This window comes from Mustela erminea, chromosome 7 (genome assembly GCF_009829155.1).
Source record: "Mustela erminea isolate mMusErm1 chromosome 7, mMusErm1.Pri, whole genome shotgun sequence".
NCBI lineage: Eukaryota > Metazoa > Chordata > Mammalia > Carnivora > Mustelidae > Mustela > Mustela erminea.
The window spans coordinates 115,825,370-115,852,755 of record NC_045620.1 but is presented as its reverse complement, the minus strand read 5'-3'; the positions used below and the strand labels follow the sequence as shown (position 1 = coordinate 115,852,755).

The window sequence follows — 27,386 nt, the reverse complement described above, 5'->3', positions numbered from 1 at the left end:
CCCACCCCCCTGCCTCTCTGCCGACTTATGATCTCTCTCTCTGTCAAATAAATAAATAAAATTTAAAAAGAATAAAGTAAATTAGGAATTGTGAAAAATGCAACAGAGAAAAATCAAATACAGAAATACAAATAAAATGTAAAGTGCCTTAATTACAACCTTTCCATCCTTAGATTACCTTTGTTAACAGGATGTTTAGCGGTTTAGACTTGTTTGCTTCACATGTTCATGAACATTTTTAATGGATGAGATCAGAGTATCTACTTACTGATCTGTTACTTACTTTTTTTTTTAAAATATTTTATTTATTTATTCGACAGAGAGAGAGATCACAAGTAGGCAGAGAGGCAGGCAGAGAGAGAGAGAGGAGGAAGCAGGCTCCCTGCTGAGCACAGAGCCCGGTGCGAGACTCGATCCCAGGACCCTGAGATCATGACCTGAGTCTAAGGCAGCGGCTGAACCCACTGAGCCACCCAGGCGCCCTGTTACTTACTTTTTAATGTCTTATTTTATTGTGGGTATGCGTTACCTCCTCTCTTTGATAACTTGGGCTCTGCCTCCTTTATGCTGATCTCTCTGTCCAAGTCACCATCAATTTATGAGTGGAACTCAGAGGAGAGGTTAGAATTAGATATATAGATGCCTTCTGCATACCTTGGGTTAGAGTGAAATTCATTGTGGAGAGAGTGTAAGGAAAAGACCATAAAGCTCAAGTCAGGCCAAGGAGTTAAAATACACAAGAGCAGCACATTCAGTAAAGAAGCAACTTAAAAATCATGACATAAGTCTCCATCCAAATGTCATTTTACTTCTCACCATTAATCCTTGCATGGTGTCCCTTTTCTCAGTTAATGGCATCACTGGCACAAATCAGATATCTGAGTGTCATTCTTTTTTTTTTTTTAAGATTTTATTTATTTTTCAGAGACAGAGGGAGAGAGCGCGAGCGAGCACAGGCAGACAGAGAGGCAGGCAGAGGGAGAAGCAGGCTCCCTGCCGAGCAAGGAGCCCGATGTGGGACTCGATCCCAGGACCCTGGGATCATGACCTGAGCCGAAGGCAGCTGCTTAACCAACTGAGCCACCCAGGCGTCCCCTGAGTGTCATTCTTGATACCTCTTTCTCAGCCTCCACATTGAGCTGTTGGCAGATCCTATCCTTTTTTACACCATCATGTATTTCAAACGTATTCTCTTACCTCCCGTGATCACATAATTACAGCAAAGCCAGTCATTTTGAATCTGGACTACAGTAATAGTGTTCTAACTGGTCTTTCTGCATTGCTCTTGCCTCACTTGAGTACATTCTCTATATTGCACTGAGTGCCATTGTTTTAGTATGCAAACCTGATCACTTTACCTCTCTCCTTAAAATACTTTTCCTGTCTCCATTACTCTGCAGTCCAAAGTCTCTGTTGCAGCATATAAAATTTTATATGATCTGGCTCTCTTTCCTGCCATCTAATCTAGTACCATTGCCTCTGTTAGTCTCCTCTCTCTGTTCCAGTGCTTCTCAAAGTGTGGTACATAGACCATTCAGGGTCTATGAGATACTTTCAGGGAATCCATGGGCCCACTGTCTTCGTGATAGAACAGTATTTGCCTTTTTCACTGCATTGACATTTATACTAATTGTGCAAAAGTGTGATGTTTGCTACTCTGCCCTTTGAATGAAAAATACGCCAGTTTCACTTAAAAATGTCCCTGATGAGGCAGTAAAACTTGTTCATTTTATTAAGTTTTGAACCTGTCAATACTCATCTTGATGATATTCTGTAATGAAATGGGAAATAGGCATGAAGCACTTTCACGGCATACTGAAGTACCATGGTTGTTTTAGGGAAACACACTTGGGCATTTTGAGTTACAAGCTGAACTAGCTACTTATTTTATGGAACACCATTTTTATTGCAATAATGACTGATCTGCAAAAAGTTTTTTCATACTTGATTGCTTGCTGTAGGTATTTTTTAACAAATGAATAGAAAAAGCCTATTAGTATCCATGTAATTGATAGTATTTCTGTCTATTAAAAGAGCTTTTAGGCAAAAATTAGAATTTTAAGGGCACCTGGGTGGCTCAGTGGGTTAAGCCTCTGCCTTCGGCTCAGGTCATTGTCTCAGGGTCCTGTGATCGCGGCTTTCTGCTTGGCGGGGAGCCTCTTTCCTCCTGTCTCTCCGTCTGCCTCTCTGCCTACTTGTGATCTCTGTCTGTCAAATAAATAAATAAAATTTTAGCAAAAAAATTAGAATTTTAGAAACCTTATATCATCCAGTGAGCTTGATAACTACTCAGTATATAACTTTTTGATGGCCTGTGTTGAAACTGCTGAATATAATTTTATGATGGCCTATGTTGGTATTACTGAATATCATTTTCTGATATATATAATGGAGTGTGTTAACATATGTATACAGTGGTCAACCAATATTTTCCAAGTGGATAAGAGATTCCTTAAAAGTACAGGAAATCCAATTAATATTAACACTATAGAGATTGAGAAGTTCATCAGTAAGATTTCAGAGACCAGGGATGCCTGGATGGTTCAGTCACTTAAGCGTCCAACTCTTGGTCTCAGCTCTGGTCTTGATCTCAGTGTTGTGAGTTCAAGCCTTGTAGTGGCTTAAACTGTGTGTGGAGCCTCCTTAAAAAAAGAAAAAAAAATCAGATACCACTTTGCAAATAATCTTCAAAAAAAAAAATTACCACTTGCCAAGGATTTTGAATATGTAAGACTATTAAAATACTCCTTTTCCAACTACACATCTATGATAGGCCAGATTTTTCTGTAAAGCTCTACCAAAACAACATCCTGCAACACACTGAATATGGAGACAGGTAAGACAATAAAACTATCCTCTTTGATAAGCCAGATTTTAAGGAATTTTGCAAAAAATGTAAAACATTGCCACTCTCATAAAGTTATTTTTGTCTGAAGACTGTTATTTTTCATCAGAGTATACTATTTTTAGCTAATGAATGTATTATTATTACATAAGTTAATGTTTAAAATATTCTCATCCTAAGATTTCTGCTATGTTGAATATCTATATTTATGTATATCTATATCTACCTATCTGTCTATACAACCAACATAGATGAAAGTTCTTTAAGAGTTCTTAATCATTTTAAAGATACATAGAGCGGTGTTTGGATTGACCAATATTCCTCCAGCCACCTCGTTTCTTTAGTTCCTTTAATGTGCTGTATTTCTTTGTACTGGAGAGATTTCACTCATGTTGTTTCCTTTGTCAGGTTTTCCCTGCCTGGAATAAATACATAAAAATGTCATTCTTCCCATAAATCTCGTCACCTCATCATGAAAGTATTTTTTTACTCCTCTACTTAGACTGATTTCCCTTGGATTTATTAGTCTTCTGAATCTTCTTTTAAGTAAAACGTAGCACTTTTTTTTTTAAAGTTTTTATTTAAATTCCAGTTAGTTAACATATACCGTAATAACAGTTTCAGATGTACAATTTAGTGATTCAACACTTTAATACAATATCTGGAGCACATCACAAAAGTGCCCTCCTTGATACCCAGCACCTATTTAACCCATCCCTCCTGCCATTTCCCATATGGTAATGTTGTTCTCTTAGAGTCTTATTTCTAGGTTTGCCTTTCTCTTTTCCCCTATGATCATTTGCTTTGTTTCTTAAATTCCGCATTAGTGAAATCATGGTATGTGTCTTTCTCTGACTGACTTCACTTAACATAATACTCTCTTGCTCCATCCTTGTCATTGCAGATGGCAGGATCCTATTCTTTTTTTAAGGCTGAGTAAGATTCCATTGTACACACCATATCTTCTTTATCCATATCAGTCGGTGGACATTTGAGATCTTTCCATAATTTGGCTGTTGTAGATAATCTGCTGTAGACATTGGGATGTGTGTATCCCTTTGTGTTAGTAATTTTGTATTCTTTGGGTAAAGAATACAATTTGCACTTAGTAGTGCAAATACTAGATTGTAGGGTAAACACCGTTTTTTAAAGTTCAGTTGTATGATTAATTGTTTAGTGCCAGTAACCTATAACACAGAGTAGGTGTTTAATGAGAACTGGAGCCTATCCTTTCCTCATGTATTTCCCATGTGTAGTATTAAATGCTTAGTAAATACTTTTTTTTTTTTTTTAAACATGTCAGGTCCTATGTTGCGCACCAGTGAAATGTTGGAGAACAGGGTTATGACAGTTTAGTTTAACATTTAATTTAGTCCTTCAGATGTTGATTGTTTTTGTATCTCCCCATTCCATCTTTGGTTTCTGTTTAATTTTATCTGTTAAAGAATTATGCTTAAAGCAGTGCTAATTCCAGAAAATTTGGACAGCACTGAAAATAACCCTTTTCCCCCATAACACATAACACTTTTAATTCTTTTGTGTTCTCCTGTCTTATTGTCTTGCTGTGGTTTTATTGTTCACATAGTTGTGATTATGTGAATTATTTTAATTTTTTTTCCAACTACATGTGCTAACTTAAACTACGGTTGACCATTCAATAACATGGATTTGAACTGTGCAGGTCCACTTACATGTGGCATTGTTTTCCATAAATAGAGTACAGTACTGTTAATGTATTTTCACTTCCTTACGATGTTCTTATTAACATTTTCTTTTCTCTGGTTTACTTTGTTGTAAGAATACAGTACATAACACATATAACAGGAAAATTATATGTTAGTCAACTATGTTATCTGTAAGGCTTCTGGTTGACAGTAGGATAGAAGTAGTTAAGTTAATCAAAAGTTACATGTGGAGTTTTGACTATGCACAGGGTTGGCACCTGAACCTCTCAGCATTATTCAAAGGTCAGATGTATTTTATGATTATAAAGTAGTAGGCCTCATTCTGAAATGGATAATATATGCAAAATACAAAGGTATATTTATAGAAGAATCTTGATAATATTTTAGAATATTTCTTGAGTTTTACTTAGGATCCTATTTATACAGGTGATGTGAAAGAATGTATTCTGATTTTATGCATTCTTAACGGATTGTGTGTAATAGCTAATATTAGTGGGGCACCTGGGTAGCTCAGTTGTTAAGCTTCTGCCTTCAGTTCAGGTCATGATCCCAGGGTCCTATGATCAAGCCCCACACTGGGCTCCCTGCTCAGCCAGAAGCCTGGTTTTCCCTCTCCCAATCCCTCTGCGTGTGTTCCCTCTATTGTTGTCTCTCTTTCTCTGTCAAATAAATAAATAAAATCTTAAAAAAATACTCTATTTAAAAAATAGCTAATATTAATAGTGGTTCATTATTTTTTCCTCATTGAAAATCTGAATCACTTGTTACTGTTTCATATTAATGGCCAGTAAGTTGCTTTATATATAATGCTAATAATCTTCTGTTTGTGAGTTTTCTTAATCTCATGTCCATTGAAGTACTGCATAGTGTTGTGTGTTTATATAGCTGCTTTAATTGAAATTGAAGTAGCAGCTATAATTTTCCATATAACTATTGCCTTTTAAAAATTGACTTACATAGCATAAAACTTGTCTCTTTAACAGGAAATGGAAAGGTCAGTAGTTGCACAGCTGCCGAAGGTAGTTTCACATCTCTCACTGGACTTCTAGAAGTTGAACCCCTGCACTTTACTTGTGTGTCAACTAGTGATGGCACCAGAATAGAAAGGGATGATGCAAGTACGTTTACTGGTATATACCTTCTTTTATTATTTACTCTTTTTATTATACATTTTATGTTGAAGTAAAAACAAAGTGATGTATAAGTACTTAAATATCAGTTTATATTATGTGTAAGTGCCTTTGATGATACGTTAAATAGAAACTTAACAATAGGAGGAAAAAAGCAAAAGTAGTTCTCCATATTTTTCTATGTCCGTTCATAGTTTTTTTTCCTACCTTCTAAAACACTGTATTTTTATGTGTGTGCATTTTTAGAAGCCCCTTAATTTGGAAAATATCTAAAATAACAAAAGGAAAGGGAAAGGTACAACAGACTGCATTTCTTTTACGTAGCCTCAACTCTCTTCAACTATTGGCCAGTCTTATGTGTATGAGTTTTGGCATCATAATGTTACTTCTTGCATTTAAAGCTCACAATATATAATATCTTTGAGAAGGTTAAGAAGAATGTAGAGGTAATATTATTTTTCCGGATATTTTAAAGCACCTTTAGATATATGAAGTAATATTTCAGTGTGCTGAATATGTCATAGTATTGGTGTTTTAAATGAATCATTGGGAACTCTTGTTTTTTTTTAATATACCTTCTTTTCTGTGATTTTTTTTTTTCCTTCATGTCATAGGATCAGTATTTATAATTCTGTCTTGGCATAAATAATGGAAATTGTTATAGTTAAAAACATTAGATATGGTTTTATCTTAATTTTACAGTCACAGAGTTTGAATAGTGTCTGGAATGAATTCTGCCATTGGTCGTTTTGTGTTTTGTGGATTTCTTTTTGTTATCTTCAACAGTTTAACAGAAAGTATAAACATTTAGCTTGAGAAGCTACAAAAAATTTAATCCTAAGCAGGGTTTTAAAAGGAAATTATCAGTTTTTCAAGTGCCTTCTTATTCAGAATCACCTTATATCTTCTAATTATGGAAGTAACCACTAAGTGAAATCTTTGGCTTGTGTAATTTACATGAGAGTTTTCAAATAAAATCTAATCTTTCTGTTAAATAAGGATGCCAAAAGGATGAAATTTTGTGTTTGCTCTCTTGGACTGTTATAGTCATTTTGTAGAGAAATACATGTACACTAGAATAGAAAAATGCATGACAAGAAATTGAACTTTCAGAGAAATTTTTTGTTATAAATCACACTATTTCTTGGAACTCTTTTGAAAGTAAGGGTCTAAAATTCATGTGTTTGAGTAAGTAATACATTTAGAAGGTATGAAATTTTATAACAAATGTAAGAGTTTTGTAAAAGAGAAATAATTCCTTCACACTCCCTTTCCTCTCTTATAAAGCAAGCAATGGAACCACCTTCTTTCTTTTCCAAAGATATTGTTCCTATACCTGCAATCCTATCTGTATTTTGCCTGCACTGAAACCACCACCAGGAGAATGACTTTTATCAAATGTTAGGGCAAAGTCTTGACTAGTGGTCATAGGGTGCTAAAAGGTACTGTAGTCTCTCAATTTCTTACTTTTTTTGAAACATGTTAATTGTGAAATACGATGCTTTTATGAAAAAATGCAGATAACAATTATATAACTGGCAATTTATGACAAAACAAACTGTCCATGTGACCACCAAATCAAGAAATAATATATCCAACACTCTAAAAGCTATCTTCATGTCCCCTTCCACTTATTTTTCTTTTGCTCTCTAAAAGATAAACATTGTCCTCACTTTTAGAGTAGTCATTGCTTGGTTTTTGTTTGTTTCATTGTATAAACCCTTAATTATGCATGTCTGATCTCTGGTTGAATATAGCCTTTATAATATAAAACTGCTTTTATGTGTTTTTTGATCTGCCTTCTGTTCAGCGTTATGATTGTTAATTCATTTAGAAATCAAGGAGTTAATAAAGACAGAGTCTGAGGAACACAATTAGCAAATATGCCCAAACAGATAGAGTACACTTCACCAAGTGCGGAGTAAACAATTATTGTCATGTATTCCTGCAATACTTAAAAATAAAAACTGATCCTCTGTGATTCCTAACATAGTATACAAGACTGACAGAGTAATTTCTGACCCTACAGCAATTTAAATAAAAATCAATCGCAAGATAACTAGAAAATCCTCAAACATTTGGAAAATTAAAAAGTACATTTGTTTAATGTTACTTCCTAAAGTTGAATATATGGAAAACCTATGGAACAGCACGTCAACTTCTATATTCATCTCCAAGAAAATAGTATATCCAGTAGCACGAAAAGCATCACAATGGAACAACCCAAATATCAATCAATAGTATGCTAATCAACAGTAGACACACAAATTTTGCTTTATTCAGACAACAGAATCTTAAATAGCAATGGAAAAGAACCAAATAACTGCATGCACTGATACAATTGAATTTAACAGTCATAACACTGAACAGAAGGAAGATCAAGTAATTATATCAGTAATTACATTAAATGTGAATAAATACTCCAACTGAAAGACAAAGTATCAGACCAGATTAAAAATATTACAGTGTTTCCATGTTTCATCCATTTAGCACATACTGGTACATCATTCCTTCCTATGACTGGATAGTATTCCACTGTCTGGACATACCACTTTGAAAACAACTTCTATATGCCTTCTTTTGTTTATCTGCTGAGAAGTTAACAGGCATTTATTTGGTTGTTACTTCTTTTTGTCTGTTAAGCAAAATACTGCCATGCAGTAAATTTGTGTTCATTTTCGTGTTTTCAGTTCCTGAGTATATACCTATAAGTGAAACCCACCTTTTTTATTCTTACAGTTTTTCTTAAAGCTTCTGTGTCTTTTTTATGTCCACTTTACCCCCAGCTTTATTGAGATATAATTCACATATAAAACTGAGCAAGTTTAAGGTATACAGTGTATTGGTTTGGTACATTTATATATTATAAAATGATTACCATCATAGCATTAACTAATACCTCTGTTCTGTCATGTAATTATGAGTTCTTTTCCTGTGGTGAGAATATTTAAGACTACTCTTACCAACTTTTGGGTATATAATACAGCATTATAGTTACCATCAGGATGCTATACATTAGATCTCTGTATTTCCGTTTAAATTTTAGAATCAACTTGACAATGTATACACCAAAAAGCATTTTTTTCTTAAGAATTTGAATATAAATCAGTTCAGGAAAATTGGCATCTTAATATTCAACCTTTTACTTCATTAACATGGTATATTTAGTATACTTAGGTTTTCAGTTACCCTGGGAGATGTTTTTTAGTTTTCAGTGTTGAACATCTTTTTAGATTAATCCCTATTAGATTTTTTTAATGCTACTATCAGTGATACTTTTCTTAATTTCATTTTCTTTTTTTTTTTGGTTGCTGGTGTATAGAAATACAGTTGATTTGTGTATATTAATCTCATGTGGTGATACTGCTGTATTAGTTTACTCATTCTAATAGCTTGTAGATTCTTAAGGACTTTTTATAGACACAGTCATGGCATCTGTTAAGAGTTTTACTTTACTGTTTTCCTAATCATATCATTTAGTTCTTTTTCTTGCTCTTTTGTGCTTTTTAGGACTTCCTACATGATACTGAATAGGAATGATGGTCATAAGTCATTTTTATTTTGTTCTCATCTCCATTATTTTTATATCTGGTTTTTGATGCTCCTAGGATAAAAATAGAAAAAGATATTGAAAACTCAGACTTGGCAAAAGATTTTAAAATTTTGTGGTATTAGGGCGACTTATTTCTTTCAGATTGTTTATGTCTCTTATGTGTTTTTGGTGACTTAATTCATTTTCCCATAAGTATTATTCAAGCATTGGATTTTAAAGCGAGTGAAGGCCCAAACTCCACATGGTTAATATTGAAAAGTACTTTAATGACCCAAAAAGTACAAGTACAAGTACAATATCAGTGCTTCAGTAAGTCTGATAATTAGCCCTCTAGTGTTGGAATTAATAGCTGTTTCTTTGGTGGACCATTTGATGAAGTGGATGCATTTCATTTTGGGGCACATAGCTTAAGTGAATTATGATTGCTCTTTTTTTGACTATGCTTGTGTAGTTGAATTCTTGAAAGTTGAATGAGTCATAGTATGGGTGTTGTATAATAAGTGTGTGTGTGTAAGTTGAGGACACTTAATTGTAAGGCTATGCACAGTTTCATTTATTGCTGTCTTGTTGATTGCAGCTTAATTTTTTAAATATTTTTTTGAATCGTGGCGCAGGACAGCATTGTTAGATGTTAAAATAGACTGTCAGATACCTGGGTGTTGTTTCCCGCCCACTTTTTCAGGTATTTATGAGCAAATTATTTCCCTCAGCTTTAGATCCATTACCTGTAAAATGGGATAACATTAGTAACTAACTGTGTGCCCTTACAAAGATGAGATGAGTTGATGTAAGTTCCATGCCTAGCACTGTGCCTGCCTTCCCATTGGCTTTGGTTCCACATTGTCCTTAGTTCCACCTCTAGTTCTACCACTGTGAGCTCTAAAAGTAACTAAGAAACAGAGTTCTAGTATCTGCTTCTTAGAGTTGCTCATCTATTGAATATGTAATTAATTAAAACAGGGTCACATGGTAATGCACACTAAACATTTGCTACTACTGTAGCAGTTATCCCTCCTCAATATAACTTTTCAGTAAACTTTCTAGCCTATTAGAATATAAATGTTAATGCTGTTATTAAACTTGGCTTTTACTTCTTATTTTATGGTGACCTGTTTCATTAAGTTGTGAAATTAAGCTTTTATCTTAGGTTTTTCTAAAATGTTTTCCACAAATATTGGTAAATATTTAATGGGGAAAGCAAGAATGATTTTTATAATGATTTTTATAATGTGTATTTGAGTAACATTGAAAAGGAAAGTCAAAGAAATTATTCAACTTACAGGAATTTTGTATTCTTTAAGGGTGATAGTGTTCATGGCTAAGCAGTATGTACAAGAATTATTTGATGTAAGTCAAATCAGGCTTATTTCTCTCCATATTAGAGTTCAGGGGAACATTTGGTAGGAAACATTGCTTTACCTATTCTTGGGGGGCCAGACTGTCTCTAGGCTATGCTTTAAAATGAGGAAATAAGGTATCATCAGATTTTTTTAATGATGTCCTTATAACAGGACATCATTAAAAAAATGGAGATGAGAAGGTTTTTTTGGACCTTTTTGGGGGATGGAGTAAGGGGTATTGCTATAGGATAACTTAGTAAAGCAAATTTCAGTTTGTTATGCTCAAATTGATTACTCTTGTTTTGTGTTTTTGGCCATAATAAATGAAATTTTTTATATGTCGAAAATATTTTTAAGCTCCACAGTTTTTCTTTGGTTTATAAGTAGTTCCCCATTAAATGAAATTTTTTATATGCTGAAAATATTTTTAAGCTCAATAATTTTCTTTGATTTATAAGTAGTTCCCCGGATTCCCTAACCTCGAATACTGTTAGGATCAATCAATATGCTTTTACCATTAAGATTTCCCTATTGATACTCTATAGATTCTTATCTTTTAAAATGAAACTGGAGTTTTAATGTCAAAATAGTGTACTTGGAATATGTTTCTATGTGAACCCTTTCCTCATCCCTTTTCTCCCCCCCTTGTCTTATGCCAGTGAGTTCCTTCGGGGTTACTCCTGCAGTAGGTGGACTGTCATCGGGGACAGTTGGGGAAGCTTCGACAGCCCTGAGTTCAGCAGCCCAGGTAGCTTTGCAGTCTCTCTCTCATGCAATGGCATCAGCCGAGCAACAGCTGCAGGTGCTGCAAGAGAAACAGCAGCAGCTTTTGAAGCTTCAGCAACAGGTTGGAGACTCTTTGGCTCTTTGTTCATGCTGTCTCTAAACTTCAAAAGCTGAAAAAGTACTGTAAAAAATGAGCATTATTTTCGTAAAGAAAAGTAGGTTGACCGATCTGAGCTAATCATTTTCTACAAAAATGGAGGTAACGTCTTTGTGATATATCTAAATTTAAAAAAAAATTATTTGATAAACAGCTGCAGGACTATACTTAATATTTTGGGGGGCAGTCTCTTAAGTAAAATCCATTTAGTCTCAACACTCTTGGTCAAACATTACAGTTACCAGTTAGGATTTTTATGGATTGGAGATCCTGAAACCTTTTAGAGATGAATTGAATTCACGTGGATTAAAATTTAGTAATAATGGCAGATGCTTTGGAGATTTCGTTGTGGTCTAATTGTGATCTGTATGATTGTAGGTGACATTATATTAGGTTAGGCACTGTGAGAATCTACCTCCTCTTGTTAATATTTTGCTTTGAGGAGAATTTTGTTTCCTTATTTACATTTATTTGTTGTTCTTCCTTTCCACCTTTGCTTTGTGGAAGTCCTTGTTCCCCCCAAGCACAGGAAATTGTGTATCAGATGTTTAATGAAGTCGATAACAGTGAAGAAATACTCAGTTCATGTTGAGTCCATTTTTTAGTTTAATTTCATTTTTATTTAACTGAGATCTAGTTAATCAGACCATGTTTATCTTTGTATGCTCTTTTCCTGTGTACTGCTCCCCACAGTTTGTGCAGGCAAGACTAGTCTATATCTTGTGCTTTTACTTCTTTTGCAGAAAGCAAAGCTGGAAGCCAAGTTACATCAGACGACGGCTGCAGCAGCTGCCGCGGCGTCGGCGGCCTCAGCAGTAGGTCCTGTTCACAACTCTGTGCCTTCCAACCCAGCGGCGGCCCCCGGCTTCTTCATCCACCCATCTGATGTTATTCCACCCACTCCAAAAACAACACCACTTTTTATGACTCCACCACTCACCCCACCCAATGAAGCAGTTTCCGTTGTGATTAATGCCGAACTTGCCCAGCTTTTCCCAGGCTCAGTTATTGATCCCCCAACAGTCAGTCTTGCTGCACATAACAAAAATTCCAACAAGTCCAGAATGGTAAATTATTATATTTTTAATAGGTGTTCGCTTAGACATTTAAAAATATTTTAATGTATATGCTAACCTGAGAAGGCAGACTTTTTTCTTATACCAACTTGATACATCAACTTAGATTGTTTTATAAAGTATTATAGAATATACATCAGGAAATGGGACTTGTTAACATGGTATTACAGTTATTAGTTTGTATAGAGCAAGAATAATATCAATATAGAGTTACACTTTTTTCTTTTCTAGAATCCACTTGGTTCTGGCCTAGCTCTTGCAATTTCTCATGCTTCACATTTTCTTCAGCCTCCACCCCACCAGTCCATTATTATAGAGCGAATGCATTCAGGTAATATTTGCCTTTCTTAAAATATTTTTCTTGCCTAGTCTGTCAGCCCTCTTGAGTCTTACTCTGTAGTTTGATTTTCTTTGGCGAGTAAGTCCCATCTGTTCCTAGGTAAGCACATTTTACCAAGAATAAGCACCACATAAGGCTTAGCTGTGTGCTCACTATGTTGAGCATAGGGGAGCTGCTGGGTAGGGTGGCTAAGTTTTACCCAGACCCTGTATCTGAGCTGTATGTGAATCTTGCCTGTTGAACTGGGATGGACAGAAGGGTCGACTTCCGTTGTAGCTGCTCAGTTTTCATGACACTGGAAATCACGCTTCAGTATTCCTAACACCAGCACTCTGATGTTGAAACTGTTTCCAGAAAATAGCAGATAGAATTACTGCTGATTTTAATAACTGAGTAACATTAATAACACTTCCTGGTCTCGGTAATTCAAATTTTACATAATTTTGTGGCCATACGTCTATGCTAGTTACCTGTGACTGTGATAGGTGCTTTCAATTAGAGCATGTTTACCTAGTAAACTATGGGCAATTTTAACCTTATAATCCTACCAAACTGTTAATTCTGGGCGTGGACTGCAGCAGAATTCAACAGACTCTGTCTGCGTTTTATAGCAGAGAATAATATGAATATAATGCATACTGTGTCACCTTTCATCGTATGAATAGTCGAACCAGAGTTGCTTTATTGCATCAGGCTGTTTCTTTGGAAGAGAGAGTTTTTTAAAACAAAAATTCTTGATGGTGTTTTCTGTTGAACTAATCCTTCACTGGTGTTACCATTAGCGTCTGTAACATTTAGAATGTGACTAGTTGGTGTGCAGTGTTAGGGAATGTGAGCGGTTGTTTACACTGCAGTTTGCTGTTTAGCAGTGGAATTGACTGTAGATTATAGAATTACGTTCTTTGTTCTTTAATGGTTTTTCTGTTTAGGAAAGTATTGGTAACTACCTTTTTCTGCGAAACCAGCTCCATTGAAAATAGCATGGGTTCTAGCAGTTTCGCTAGGGCCCTTCACTGTAAAATGCAGCTCTTAAGTTTCTTAAGTGCTCCTCACCCCAACCTGGTGAAGAAGAAAAAGAATTCTGTTGTTAATGATTCTGTCTACTGTTATACTAATCAGGCTTATTCTGAAGTGTGTATGAGGTGAGAGATGCAAGTCTGCTCTTTTTCTGTTCCTCTCAGATAATTTTTGCCTTTCGTTAGTGTGAGCATCTCAACCACACTGGATATGATTTGGGTGCTTACACAGAAGGGCTTCCTGCCTCTTTACTGTGGCCGTTGAGAGTAAGCCATCAACTGCACTTGGTACTAAGTAGCTGAAGAGACTGTGATGTGTCGGTACCTGGGCAGAAACACTATTTGGGATAAGCTGTGTCTCTCTTTATTGGAGGACCTTCCTGAGGGATTTTTTTTTAGTGGTAGTAGTGACTTTGTGTGATTTCTGCCTTGTACTTTTACTTTACATCATAATTGCAGTGTGAGATCTAACTCTGTAAGAAAATGAGTAAGGCTTGAGAACAGTAAAATCAAGCAGTACAATTTGATATCATTAATGCATCTTTTAGGACAAGTTTTAGGAAGTGACCAGATGACTGAAAAAGATTACATAGATACTTTTTAGAATTAATCCATATACTGTTTTTGGTAATAACGTTTTTCAACTCTAAAATTTTAAATTAAGCTTGTATGTACAGTTGATTGCTGTTGCAATAACAACTTACTCTTGTATACTTTTTTCTTTAAGCCTGAACTAGCATGGATTGAGGTTTCAGAGAATTTTTGAGGACTGCTTATTTACTTTCCTTCCCATCTGTCTGTTGTTTAATAAGTTGATTTCATTTTTTAAGATGCATGTTCCCAACTGTTTTTGTGAATGTATCTTTTGGTTAATTGCAACAATGATAGTTTTTGTCAACTCTTGCGATCTCTCTCTGATAGGAGCAAGGAGATTTGTGACCTTGGATTTTGGCAGACCAATACTGTTGACAGATGTCTTGATTCCCACTTGTGGAGATTTGGCCTCCTTGTCAATTGACATTTGGACATTAGGAGAAGAGGTGGATGGGAGGCGACTGGTAGTGGCAACTGATATAAGCACACATTCACTAATTCTGCATGATTTGATACCACCTCCTGTGTGTAGATTTATGAAGGTAAAGATCTGCAAGACAGTGAATTGATATGCTTTCCATCTTTCCAACAAGTTATGAGAGATACTCAGACATATAATTAAAAAGTATAACTATCTTCTTAAATACATTGCTCTGAATTTTATTTTTGCAAATGGATATGTATGTATATTCATGTTTCATTTTTCTCTTAATTTCAGATCACTGTCATTGGACGTTATGGGAGTACAAATGCCAGAGCCAAAATCCCCCTAGGATTTTACTATGGTCACACGTATATCTTGCCTTGGGAAAGCGAACTGAAGTTAATGCATGATCCTTTAAGGGGAGAGGGTGAATCTGCAAACCAACCAGAAATTGACCAGCATTTAGCAATGATGGTTGCTCTACAGGAGGATATACAATGCAGGTTATTAGAAAATTGCAGTATATTTTAATCTTACTGAAACCCTTTACTTTGTATGTCTCATATATTTTTCAAGAAATATTTTTGCATAGATGTATAGAGAAGAACAAAAGGTTGGAGGACCCAACTGACTCAGTGAGAGGAGTGACTCTTGATCTTCGAGCTGTGTGTTTGAGTTCCACAGTGGGTGTAGAGATTACTAAAAAAGAAATAAACTTTAAAAAAGAAAAAAGGAAGTAGGAAGCTAGAATGTTATAATAATTGATAAATTACAATATTATGATTAGATAATTGACTTCATTTAGTACTTAACAAAGGATTAGTTCTTTTTAATGGTTGTTAAGATGTTCTAGAGATTTAATTTTTAGTGTGCATTGGTACATATATGTAAAATGGAACATTGCAGGAATTGTTTTGTACATTTTTTATTCACAGGTATAACTTAGCTTGTCATCGACTGGAAACTCTTTTGCAAAGTATCGATCTTCCTCCTCTTAACAGTGCTAACAATGCACAATACTTTTTGCGAAAACCAGACAAGGCAGTTGAAGAAGACAGTAGAGTTTTTTCTGCCTATCAAGACTGTATTCAGCTACAGCTTCAACTGAATTTGGCTCATAATGCAGTGCAGAGGCTCAAAGTAGCTCTTGGTGCAAGTCGGAAGATACTAAGTGAAACGTCAGATCCAAAAGATTTAATTCAGACTTCTTCCACAGAGCAGTTGCGGACCATCATCAGATACTTACTGGACACTTTGCTCAGTCTTCTTCACTCTTCCAATGGTTTGTATTTGGCTTCAGTTCTTTAAATGCTGGAAATATGTTTGATATGATTTTCTTTTTTTGTTGTGTTAGTATTTGCTAGTATTGTTCATTTTGATATTCTTTCTGTGTGAGCACTTATGAAATGTGTTTATGAAATGAAATGTTTATGAAATGGTTAACTCCTTTTTTCTCCCATATTTCTCCTTTTTTTGGTTTTAAATGGATTTTCAACTCGAATCTTCACTGTGGATGTGGTACATCATTTCGTCTGGCAAAATATTAAATATGGTTATGGTGAAAACTTAACAAATTTCTAACAATATACTGTCATTTTCTAATCAAGAGCTATTTTTGGTCATTACACATGCACACACAGATATACACACTCAACTATCTGAATCACCCAACCCCACACATAAGAAATATAGTTGATTCAAATGCTAGCTTTTGTCCTCTTGCAGCATTTAACAATTAAAATTCTACATACAAAGAATAAATAAATGAATAGCAAAATAAATAGAATTACAGTTGGTTACTGATTGCTGCTAAGAAAAAAGCGTATTTAGGTATGCTGATGACTGGTATTACAGCATACGCTTAAATAGGAAATTTTACTGTTTTCTGTTCTGTAATAGGACACTCTGTTCCTGCAGTTTTGCAGAGCACGTTTCATGCCCAGGCCTGTGAAGAGCTTTTTAAACACTTGTGCATCAGTGGAACCCCAAAGATACGGTTGCATACTGGTCTTCTACTTGTTCAACTCTGTGGTGGTGAAAGATGGTGGGGTCAGTTTCTTTCTAATGTTCTTCAGGAATTGTACAATTCAGAGCAGCTTCTCATCTTTCCACAAGATAGGTAGGTCAGAAAATATGGAGTTTTTATTAGTAATTTCTACTTTTCACAGTTAGGGTTCAGATTTTGAAATTCTATGCATGTAGATTGATCCTGAGTGGTTAAATGAAGCACATCTTACCAGGGTTTGGGAATGCCCAGCAACACACATATTGAAGAAGATTACACGGTGATACAGTAGACTACATTCTTTAGTTTCCTGACTGTATCTGTGGAGTTTATAGATCTGTATTTACAAGTATTTCCTTATAGATTATGTTACTTTATGTGTTACATGTATTCTTTGAAACTATGATAAAATTCTCTGCTGGATTTCCTATGGATATATGTTATGAGATATAACCAAGAGTTTGGAAAGAGTTAATTTTAACATTGTAGCTCCAGGTATAACTCATGCTAAGAACAGCGTATCGTATCATTTGTCAGTTAAATTTCAGTGTGAATTATTTTTTAAATGAGCAAATGGATTCATACTGGTATTTTATTTGTATCTCTTTTTTTAGGGTCTTCATGTTACTTTCATGCATTGGTCAGAGATCACTTAGTAATAGTGGAGTATTAGAAAGCTTACTTAATCTGCTGGATAATTTGTTGTCACCTCTTCAGCCACAGTTACCCATGCATAGGAGAACAGAAGGTATTATTTAAAGTGGTTGTCTTTAGCAAAAACATAAGATTCCTATAAATACTGCTTTTATAAAATGTCTGGTTGTGAAGTACTTTTTTTAATATTCATCGCTGTACACGTTGCTAATACTTTCATGCTGTAGAATTTAGAATGTAGACTTTCATATGATTGATTGCCATATGGTTATTGCTTTATAAATCTATTTTTCATTATTTGAATTTTGAATCTAGAAACTATTGAAACATGTTTTTTTTCTGTATTGTCATAACTAAAATCGGACTCTTCATTAAGTCTCAGTTTTAGGTACGGTTGCTTTTCTGGTCATTCATAATGAATTTCATCCGAGCAACAAAATTGTTATTGGAACAAAAACTTTAGAACTTAGTTTATATATGATTAGGAAGTTGAGAGAATTTTTTAATTTAGTTACCTGGAAGTCTGAAAATTGGACCTTATACCTGTTTCCTAGTTTATAAATTATTGTCTCTTGGATTCAACCTATAATCAAGAATCTGTTTTCATAACATAAAACATTTGTCTTCCATTAGATTAAGCGTGTGGCCACAGGTTCCAGTTCTGAGGCTTATTATAAGTAAATATTAATGTTAGTAATGATATGGTATATTTTTAATTTATAAGATGTTGATCTCATAATTATCTTCTCAGACTTCATTAGAACTCTCAGAGTCACCTGGTTATTTTTTCCACTGTCACCTGCGTATAGGAGTGCTAGATATTCCCATGATCAGTTGGGTCGTGATGCTGGTGTCCAGATTGCTGGATTATGTGGCCACTGTTGAAGATGAAGCAGCAGCTGCAAAAAAGCCTCTGAATGGTAAAGACAGGGAGAGGTTTCTGACAGGTATCAGAAGTTTATAATAATCTATTGGTGGGGATTTTGAGTGACTACGCAGTTGTTCCAGAACTGGCTATTGGCCTGGAGTTTCCAGCTGTATGTAATTTATGTAAAATATGAATTAAATTTACTGGGAATCTGTTTTAAGGATAAAATTTATTTTTGAAGGACTTTATGGACCAGCCCCTTATTTGAACATGACTTTTAGTGTCTGGATGCAAGCATGTCTTTCATTAGGTTATTTTCCTCATGCTCATTTAAACACTTTCTAATGGTATACATGTAAGTGAATTTATGAGTAGAAATATGTGAAGAGTTCTTTATGTTCTTTGAGTATAGTGTGTCATTCTATTTATCAATATGAAGAAGTAGAGTTCTAATTAAGTATAAAGAGCTTTTATGCTTAGGTACAGGAGTTCCCAGATTGGTGTTCTTTTTTTGTTTGTTTTTTTGAGTTTCAGTCTTCATAAAAGTTTGAAGCATAGGAAAATTTTCAAATTATATGATATCCAACTGCAAGACAGATTATTTTCTTCCCCTACTTCCAGGCTAACAACAGTTTTCATAAAGGTTTTGAAATAGCTAAATCTTATATCTAAATACAGTCATTTAAGTGCCATAAAATTGAATTTTACACATTGTCAGGTTTCTAGTATTAAAAAAAGGTCCCTCAAGGTGTGTTATAGATCGATGAATCAATTGATTTTGGTGCACATTACGTTTGGGAAAAGGGTGGGGAATTTTTTGCATGTAGAGGGAATATGTCTTAAATATTTAGAGTCTGTGAGCCAGTTCACTCATAGGATATAGAGGTATCTACACAGCTACATATAACTATCACATGAAGTTGGAATATTACAGTATCAGAGATCTTAGTTTTTATTTATATCATTCAGATACTGTGGAAGTGCATTGGTGGAAGACATTTTTTATAGGTTTTGAAAAATTTGAACTGACTTAACAAATGGATAGTAGAGAATAGGAGAAGATGTCCTTAGGTTAAGCAGGCATGAACAAGTAATTGGAGATGGGTCAAGTGTGATGTTAAGCAGAAGAATAATACTTGAAGTAATAGTCTGGACACCTTTTTTTAAAAATGAGAAAAAGTAGAGCTACATAGCATGATTTTTTAAACTTATTTTTGCATTCATTAAGTCAAATTATTGAATATCCTCTTTTTGGGTCCTTACACAAAAACTTGGGTTTGAAATAGGCAGTAGTGAGCCATACTACTCATAGTAGTGAGTAGTAGTTTTTGAATTGCGTTACATCAGAGGTGTGTTGTTAAAAATTAATCTTAAACAACTGTGGAGGAAAATAGCTGTTGTCTTAAAGGAAATATTGGAGACAGGAAACTCTGATCTTAGAGTCATTTAGGGTCTAGAGTAGCTTTCTAGGGTCAAATCTTACTAGCCATTTCCTAATAATGGTTAATTTTCTTTAAAACCACTTCGTCATGATTGACACATTTATAAATTTGTGTTTTCTGGGTATAGAAAGTACTTTAAAGTCACATTTAATGGAATTACTAATACAACTTTTTCTTGCTCTTTCAGGTAACCAGTGGAGTTTTATTAACAATAATCTGCACACTCAGAGCATAAATAGGTCTTCTAAAGGCAGCAGTAGCCTTGATAGATTATATTCCAGAAAAATCAGAAAGCAGCTAGTTCATCATAAACAGGTAATTTTCAGTATGCTTTTTTAATTTTAATGTTTGAGAACATTGCTTTAAGTTGCATAAGACAGACTTGTGGTTATCAGGTGTTAGGTATGCTGTTTAAGGAGGTACTTAGGGAAGTTGTTTAACAGATTCGAGACTGAGCTTCTTTATTTGTAAGATGGCAACAGTTTGTAGTTTACAGATTTTTGGTGAGGTCCTTTAAAGTGTCTACCTCTTCCCCTCTCTGTTAATACTGTTCTAAATAAGAGGCCGTCATTTTTTTTTTTTTTGTCTAGTCACAAGGTGTCTTTGTTCTTTCTTAATCCTTATCATTTCTTTCTTGAATTCTTTTTTTTTTAATATTTTAAAAAAGATTTTATTTATACATTTGTCAGAGACAGAGGGAGAGAGAGCGAGCAAGCGCAGGCAGACAGAGAGGCAGGCAGAGGCAGAGGGAGAAGCAGGCTCCCCGCCGAGCAAGGAGCCCGATGCGGGACTCAATCCCAGGACCCTGGGATCACGACCTGAGCTGAAGGCAGCCGCTTAACCAACTGAGCCACCCAGGTGTCCCTCTTTCTTGAATTCTTGATAGCTTCCAGTTGACCTGTGCTTGAAAGTCAGAGTCCTTAACAGGACTTCAGGGTTCTATCATGGGTCCCTGTTTGTAACTTACACGTTTGAATTTTAGTCTAGCCATATTGAATTTGAATTTATGAACCACCAGCCCCAGTTTTCTCATCCAGGACTTTTGCATGTAGTAAGTACCTTTCCTCCCCACGCGCCCCCGCCCCCGCCCCCCCAAGCCACATAGATTACTCTTTTGCTGAGATGACCTAACTTACTAGGCATGAGTTTATAATCACTTCCTCCAAGAGGACCTCTCTGTTTCCCAAATTAGGATAATATGTGTTGGTGGTATAGTGGTGAGCATAGCTGCCTTCCAAATTAGGCTAGTATCCCATACAGTATATTCCCCATGTGTCCTGTATTTTATCATTTCATTATATTCATCATAAATTTTGGTAGGGATTCTTTTATTTTGTTAACTTGAAATTTGTGCAGTTCAGGGTGAGTAAATCATTTCTTAAAGTATTGTTAGGAGTCATGCAGAGTGCTCTTTTATACCTAGCTTTTTTTGCTCAAAATGACTTTTTTTGAGATCCATCCATATTGAGTGTATCAGTGGTTCTTTTTAATTCTTGACCACCGTTCCGTGAATGTTCCAGAATCTCTTTTTTTTTTTTTTTTTTAAAGATTTTATTTATTTATTTGAGAGAGAGAGACAGTGAGAGAGAGCATGAGCGAGGAGAAGGTCAGAGGGAGAAGCAGACTCCCCATGGAGCTGGGAGCTCGATGCGGGACTCGATCCCGGGACTCCGGGATCATGACCTGAGCCGAAGGCAGTCGTCCAACCAACTGAGCCACGCAAGCGTCCCATGTTCCAGAATTTCCTAATCCATTTGCCTGTTGATAAAACCTTTAGTGTTGGTTTTTTTCTTTTTGAAATACACACAGATGCACATATATGTTTCTTCTGCTTATCATGCAAACATTTGCATGCAGACACACTAAATCTTTCACACAATTATATTCACACAATATATTCATATATTAGAATGTGGTTTTTAATGGGAGGACACTTGTGCATATCTGTTTTTTTTTTCCTCAGTTGGTTCCATGATCACTTTTGAAATTGCACATAAAATTTGTTCGATACACATTTTACTGTGTAATTGTGAATTTATACCTGATATCAGATTCTTAGGAGCCATTACTTTATTGTTACTACCTTTTTAAATGGGTCTTTCTCTTTCTTTTACAGCATATACAGGGTTAAATGTTATATCCTTGATACATAGTATGGAGCCTAGTGTATTGTCAATAAATATTTGTATAATTGATTTGAACTGTAATTAGAGTTTATATGAAAATCCATTGGATCTGACAAGTTTGTGGAAGCTTTAGGCCTTTTTAAAAACATGGGCTTAGCACTGAATTATTTATTTTCACTTTAAAATTTTTCAGCTGAGCTGTTTGATCTTTTGCAGGAAAAATGATGTGAAGCTTTTCCCTCAACTCTTTTTTATTTTTTTTACTCTGAACTAATTTTATGTGGTAATAATTTACATTTTAAAACAGCTGATTTTACTGAACACTTAACATTTATGCTTGCTGTATTTAATTTAGAATATGAAGTTGGAAAATAAACCTAGAGTATAAACCCAGTAGATTTTTCTTAATAAAATATTACTGTTTTATTCTTTACTATGATGGACATTATTGGCACTGGAAAAACTTAAAAGTGGGATGTGAGGGGCGCCTGGGTGGCTCAGTGGGTTAAGCCTCTGCCTTCGGCTCGGGTCATGATCCCAGGGTCCTGGGATCGAACCCCGCATCGGGCTCTCTGCTCAGCGGGGAGCCTGCTTCCCCCTCCTCTCTCTATCTCTCTCTGCCTGCCTCTCTGCCTACTTGTGATCTGTCTGTCAAATAAATAAATAAAGTCTTTAAAAAAAAAAAGAAAGTGGGATGTGAGGCATAGTTGGTAGTAGTGTATCAATATTCTCTGTTTGTAATGGTTTTATCATGGTTGCAGGAAAGAATCTTGTTTCTAGGAAATGGACACTAAAGTATTCAAGGGTGGCTGGTCAGCATGTTGCCAGCTTACTCTCAAATGGTTTAAGAAAAAAATGTCTTTTTATAGTAATTAAAGTTGCTGATTAAGATTGTGGTTTGAAATTAATTTAAAAAAATTTTTATTGTTGGGGCGCCTGGGTGGCTCAGTGGGTTAAAGCCTCTGCCTTCGGCTCGGGTCATGGTCCCAGGGTCCTGGGATCGAGCCCCGCATCGGGCTGTCTGCTCCGCGGAGAGCCTGCTTCCTCCTCTCTCTCTCTCTGCCTGCCTCTCTGCCTACTTGAGATCTCTGTCTGTCAAATAAATAAATAAATAATCTTAAAAAAAAAATTTTTTTTATTGTAATTGTCACGTTCTATCTTTGAGCTTTTAGGACAGTTTTCTGAAAATACTATTTTATAGTAGCTGTTACACACACATATGTTGATCATCTAATAAATGTGTATGCTGTTTCTATTTTAGGATACATTTTTCTTCATATGTGGGGATTACAGCCCAGTGAATATTTCTTTATAGTAGTTAGTTTTTTTCTTTATGTTAGTTAATTTTTTTCCTGATAACAAAAACAGCTATCAAAAATAGAAATTAAGGAAATGTTCTCTGAAGAAGTAGGTTTATTACGTTCTTAACTAAAGTATTCATTTATAATTATGGCTACCACTTTTTAGTGACTTTCTATTTAGAATAATGTTCTGCCTTATATGGAGATGTGGTTAAGTCATTCAATGGATTTTTAAGGTCTTCTGTGCAGACATTTTTGTCTTTGTTTTGATTCATTGCTACTAACTAGTAGTTGCCAGGGATTAGGGACTGGGCCCATGGGATAGGAGGGATATGGGTGGGCTATTTAAAAGGACATCATGAGAGATCCTAGTGATGATGGTACTATCGTGGCAGTTCATGTGTCCACACATATGTAGAACTAGTACACAAACACAGACATAAACTCGAGTAGAAGTGAAGAGAAATCTGAATAAAATTGGTGAATTTTATAATGTCAGTACTCTGTTGCAGTATTACAGCTTTACAAATTGTTATCATTGGAGGAAATTGGGTAAAGTGTCTAAGAGAGTTCTCTTATTTCTTAGATCTATATATCTACAGTTAACTGGATAAAATTTTAATTAATAAAGAACAAAGACATTTAAAAAAATTTATTAATCTTAAGGGAGATTGCCATAAAAATAAAACTGAGAATATTGTGTAATAAAAATATTTTCCCCATATATTTAAGAACACTTTCCTCCAGAAAGTATCTATCCTTCTCATTAATGGCTTACATAAAGAAAGTTTTCCACTTAACTTCCCTTTTCCCATGGATGAGGAATTAAATCTTAATTATAACATGGACAGATCATTTGGGATTTGAAATGACTTATCAGCAACACAGTTAAAACTAAATCAGGGAATAATTTATTCCATCAGTTGGATGGATAAAATCTGTGAGGTATATAATTACTTTGTTGTTTTTAACGCTGTTAGCTTAATTTAATTTAAAAAGTTAGATTAATTTTCCTTTTTTTTTTTTTTTTTTTAAAGCAACTTAACCTACTAAAAGCTAAACAGAAAGCTTTGGTGGAACAGATGGAAAAAGAAAAAATACAAAGTAACAAGGGATCATCATACAAACTTCTGGTAGAGCAAGCAAAACTAAAGCAGGCTACCTCAAAGGTATGATCTTTGCTTTTTAATGTAATTATTTTGGGATGATCACTTTCCTTTCTAATATTTCAATTTAGTTAAATATTTTTAATAATAATTAAGAAACTTAAGGTTTTGTTATTCTGCCTATCAATGAAAAAATCTATTCTAAACTTTTTTTTTTTTTTTTTTGAGGGAAGATAGCTTTTAACTCAAGGAAATATATGATAAATGTGGACTTACATTATGTTTCCAAAGTGCTCTCTTTAAAGTGGATTGTGTGCCAGTAAATTAAAAATAAAAGATTCAAGGAAATGTACAGTTTTCTTAATGTGTTCTTAAGTGAAAATTAAATCCATTGATTTGTAAATAAAATTTTAAAATACAACGTAACATATATTTTTTAATTTGGGGGAATAACACATGTAGCAACTAGTTTTGTTTATTGTGTTTCTATAAATATGAGGTTATATTTATTCCATCAGATTTTGAGATAACTTGAGTTAATTCTCTATAATTAAAGTTGTGTTACATAGGTTTCTTTATCCATCCACTTTTTATGAATTGTGTTTAGAATACTTTGGTAATTTTTATTCAAGATGTTAGATTTGAACTAATGCGGCTTTTATATAGAATGTCACTTTTCTGAAATTCTGTTATAAGTCCAGTACCTTACTCTAACCAGGACTTTAGGCATATTGGTCAGTATAGCTTTTAATAATCTTATGTTGAATCTTATGGTTTATCTAAAATTTTATTCCTTAGAAGTTGTGAATTTCCTGAGTGAATATTTTCATTCCATTAATAAATATATACTGGAAGAATTTTCATTTGGCAAACACTGATTTAAATACTGTAAATTTTTCTGTGTAGCACTTCAAGGATTTAATTAGGTTACGTCGGACAGCAGAATGGTCCCGTTCTAATTTAGACACAGAAGTTACAACAACAAAAGAAAGTCCAGAGATAGAACCACTTCCGTTTACCCTGGCTCATGAACGTTGTATTTCAGTAGTGCAGAAACTTACTCTGTTTCTCCTCTCCATGGATTTTACCTGTCATGCAGATCTCTTACTGTTTGTTTGTAAGGTAAGTAAACTAATAGGCATAATTTATAATTACAGACTGAGAAGGTAAGAAAAAGAAAGAATGCATTCTTTAATTGGTTTTGATTAAGAGTAATAATAGTGCTTTTATTGGTTTTCCTTTATGTAAGTCAGATTTTTAAAATTATGCCTTGAAAGGCTTAAAAAATATTTTGTCACACTTCTTAAGAGATATGATTTCTTAGGAGATGTGATTTATATTTTAACCTAGTTAAAACTAAGTTAATGTAGATTTGAAATGTATATAAGGTGGGTATGTCTATCTGTAAGCTCCTTTTTTTCTCTTAATTAAAATAGGAAGTACACAAATAAGTTTCAAATTATGGTAATGAAAGTGTTTTAATACCCTGAAGGCTTTTTTGGAGCATATTCATTGTTTTTTAAATAATAATTTTTAACTATTCCACCAAGAAGGGTTTTTTTGGTTTTTTTTTGTTCATTTTGTTCATTTGTTTTTAATGACTTTTCCTTCTTTGAGAGAGAGACACACACACTCAGGAGCTCTCACAAACGTTGTGGGGAGGGGCAGAGGGAGAGAAGCTCAAGCAGATTCCCCCCTGAACATGGATCCTGAAGCAGGCTGCTCTCAGAGCCCAGACTCATGAGACTGTGACCTGAGCGGAAATCACAAGTCAGACATTTAACCGACTGAATCACCCAGGCACCCCACTATTCCACAATTTTTAATGAGATTTTAATATTTGATCATGAAAATACATTTCTTTGTATTCCCTCTCAAGCAATTATTATTTTTTTTCAAGCAATTATTTTGATGCCAGAAATGTATCTCATCATTGAAAAGTATTATTCCAACAGTTTGGTTTTGGAGAAAACATATGTAATTGTTGTAATTTCATAAAATGTATTGCAGGTTCTTGCACGTATTGCAAATGCCACGAGGCCGACTATACATCTGTGTGAGATTGTCAATGAACCTCAGCTGGAAAGACTACTATTACTTTTGGTTGGAACTGACTTCAATAGAGGAGATATATCTTGGGGTGGTGCTTGGGCTCAGTATTCCCTAACGTGTATGCTACAGGATATATTAGCAGGTTTGTCCGGATTTTTAAAGGGTATATCCAAATTAGCTTGTCATAGCTTGAGTAAGTAACATTTAAAAGGAACTATAACCTCCGAAGTGAAAAGGTCTATTTAATGTTAACTGCCTTAGAAATTACTTAGAATTACTTTTGTATTTAACTATGTTGACAGTTGCATAAATGTTAAGTCTTTGTGGAGGAGTTAGGTTGTTAAAGCACAGTAATATTATAGCTAGTTGGTTTCATTATTAATATCAATAATGGGCTGCTTATCAGTACTTTATGTGGCCTTGAGGGCTCTACATGCCTTAGGTTTTTCATCTGTAAAATAAGGACAATAAGAGTACCTTCCTTCTAAAGTTGTTTGGAGTAAGCGAGTTAGTGTATGTAAAGTAATTACAGTAACTGCTGTTCATATTACACATTTTCTATAAGCATGATATTACTTGTCTTTAATATTTGAAGATCATGCAGTGGGTCCTAGCATTTCCTTAGGTAGGTGGGGAATATTTTGCCTCAGACTCTTTTATAGTTGGTAGCACATACATGCCATCATTCTCTAAACTGGAGGAAAAATATGTTGTCATGTGTTTTGGAGGTCTGTTAGTAACTTACTCAGACAGCTATGACTCTTTTCTTTCCTACAGGGGAGTTGCTGGCCCCAGTAGCTGCAGAAGCCATGGAGGAGGGAGCAGTGAGCGATGACGTTGCTGCAACAGCTGGGGACTCTGATGACTCCCTACAGCAGTCTTCCGTTCAGTTGCTGGAAACTATAGATGAACCTTTGACACATGATATAACGGGTACGTTCCTTAA

General features: G+C 34.8%; 1 protein-coding gene across 10 annotated transcripts in view; it reads left to right on the top strand.

Annotated features, from left to right (window-relative positions):
* Positions 1–27,386, top strand: part of BIRC6 (baculoviral IAP repeat containing 6) — a 227,322-nt gene that overhangs the window by 86,484 nt on the left and 113,452 nt on the right. For 5 of the 10 annotated variants that reach the window (XR_004287984.1, XM_032353008.1, XM_032353015.1 and 2 more), the window contains 15 exons: positions 5,514–5,660; positions 11,213–11,400; positions 12,180–12,503; positions 12,744–12,843; positions 14,790–15,004; positions 15,181–15,389; positions 15,822–16,168; positions 16,786–17,005; positions 17,506–17,639; positions 18,355–18,492; positions 20,043–20,170; positions 24,320–24,451; positions 25,295–25,510; positions 26,399–26,582; positions 27,218–27,373. Coding sequence is in view for 9 of the 10 variants with exons in the window: in XM_032353008.1 (XP_032208899.1) it covers positions 5,514–5,660; positions 11,213–11,400; positions 12,180–12,503; positions 12,744–12,843; positions 14,790–15,004; positions 15,181–15,389; positions 15,822–16,168; positions 16,786–17,005; positions 17,506–17,639; positions 18,355–18,492; positions 20,043–20,170; positions 24,320–24,451; positions 25,295–25,510; positions 26,399–26,582; positions 27,218–27,373 (2,838 nt within the window). In the remaining variant the exon portion in view is untranslated. The remainder of the gene's footprint in view (positions 1–5,513; positions 5,661–11,212; positions 11,401–12,179; positions 12,504–12,743; positions 12,844–14,789; positions 15,005–15,180; positions 15,390–15,821; positions 16,169–16,785; positions 17,006–17,505; positions 17,640–18,354; positions 18,493–20,042; positions 20,171–24,319; positions 24,452–25,294; positions 25,511–26,398; positions 26,583–27,217; positions 27,374–27,386) is intronic. The other 5 variants (XM_032353013.1, XM_032353009.1, XM_032353014.1 and 2 more) reach the window with 4 other exon arrangements.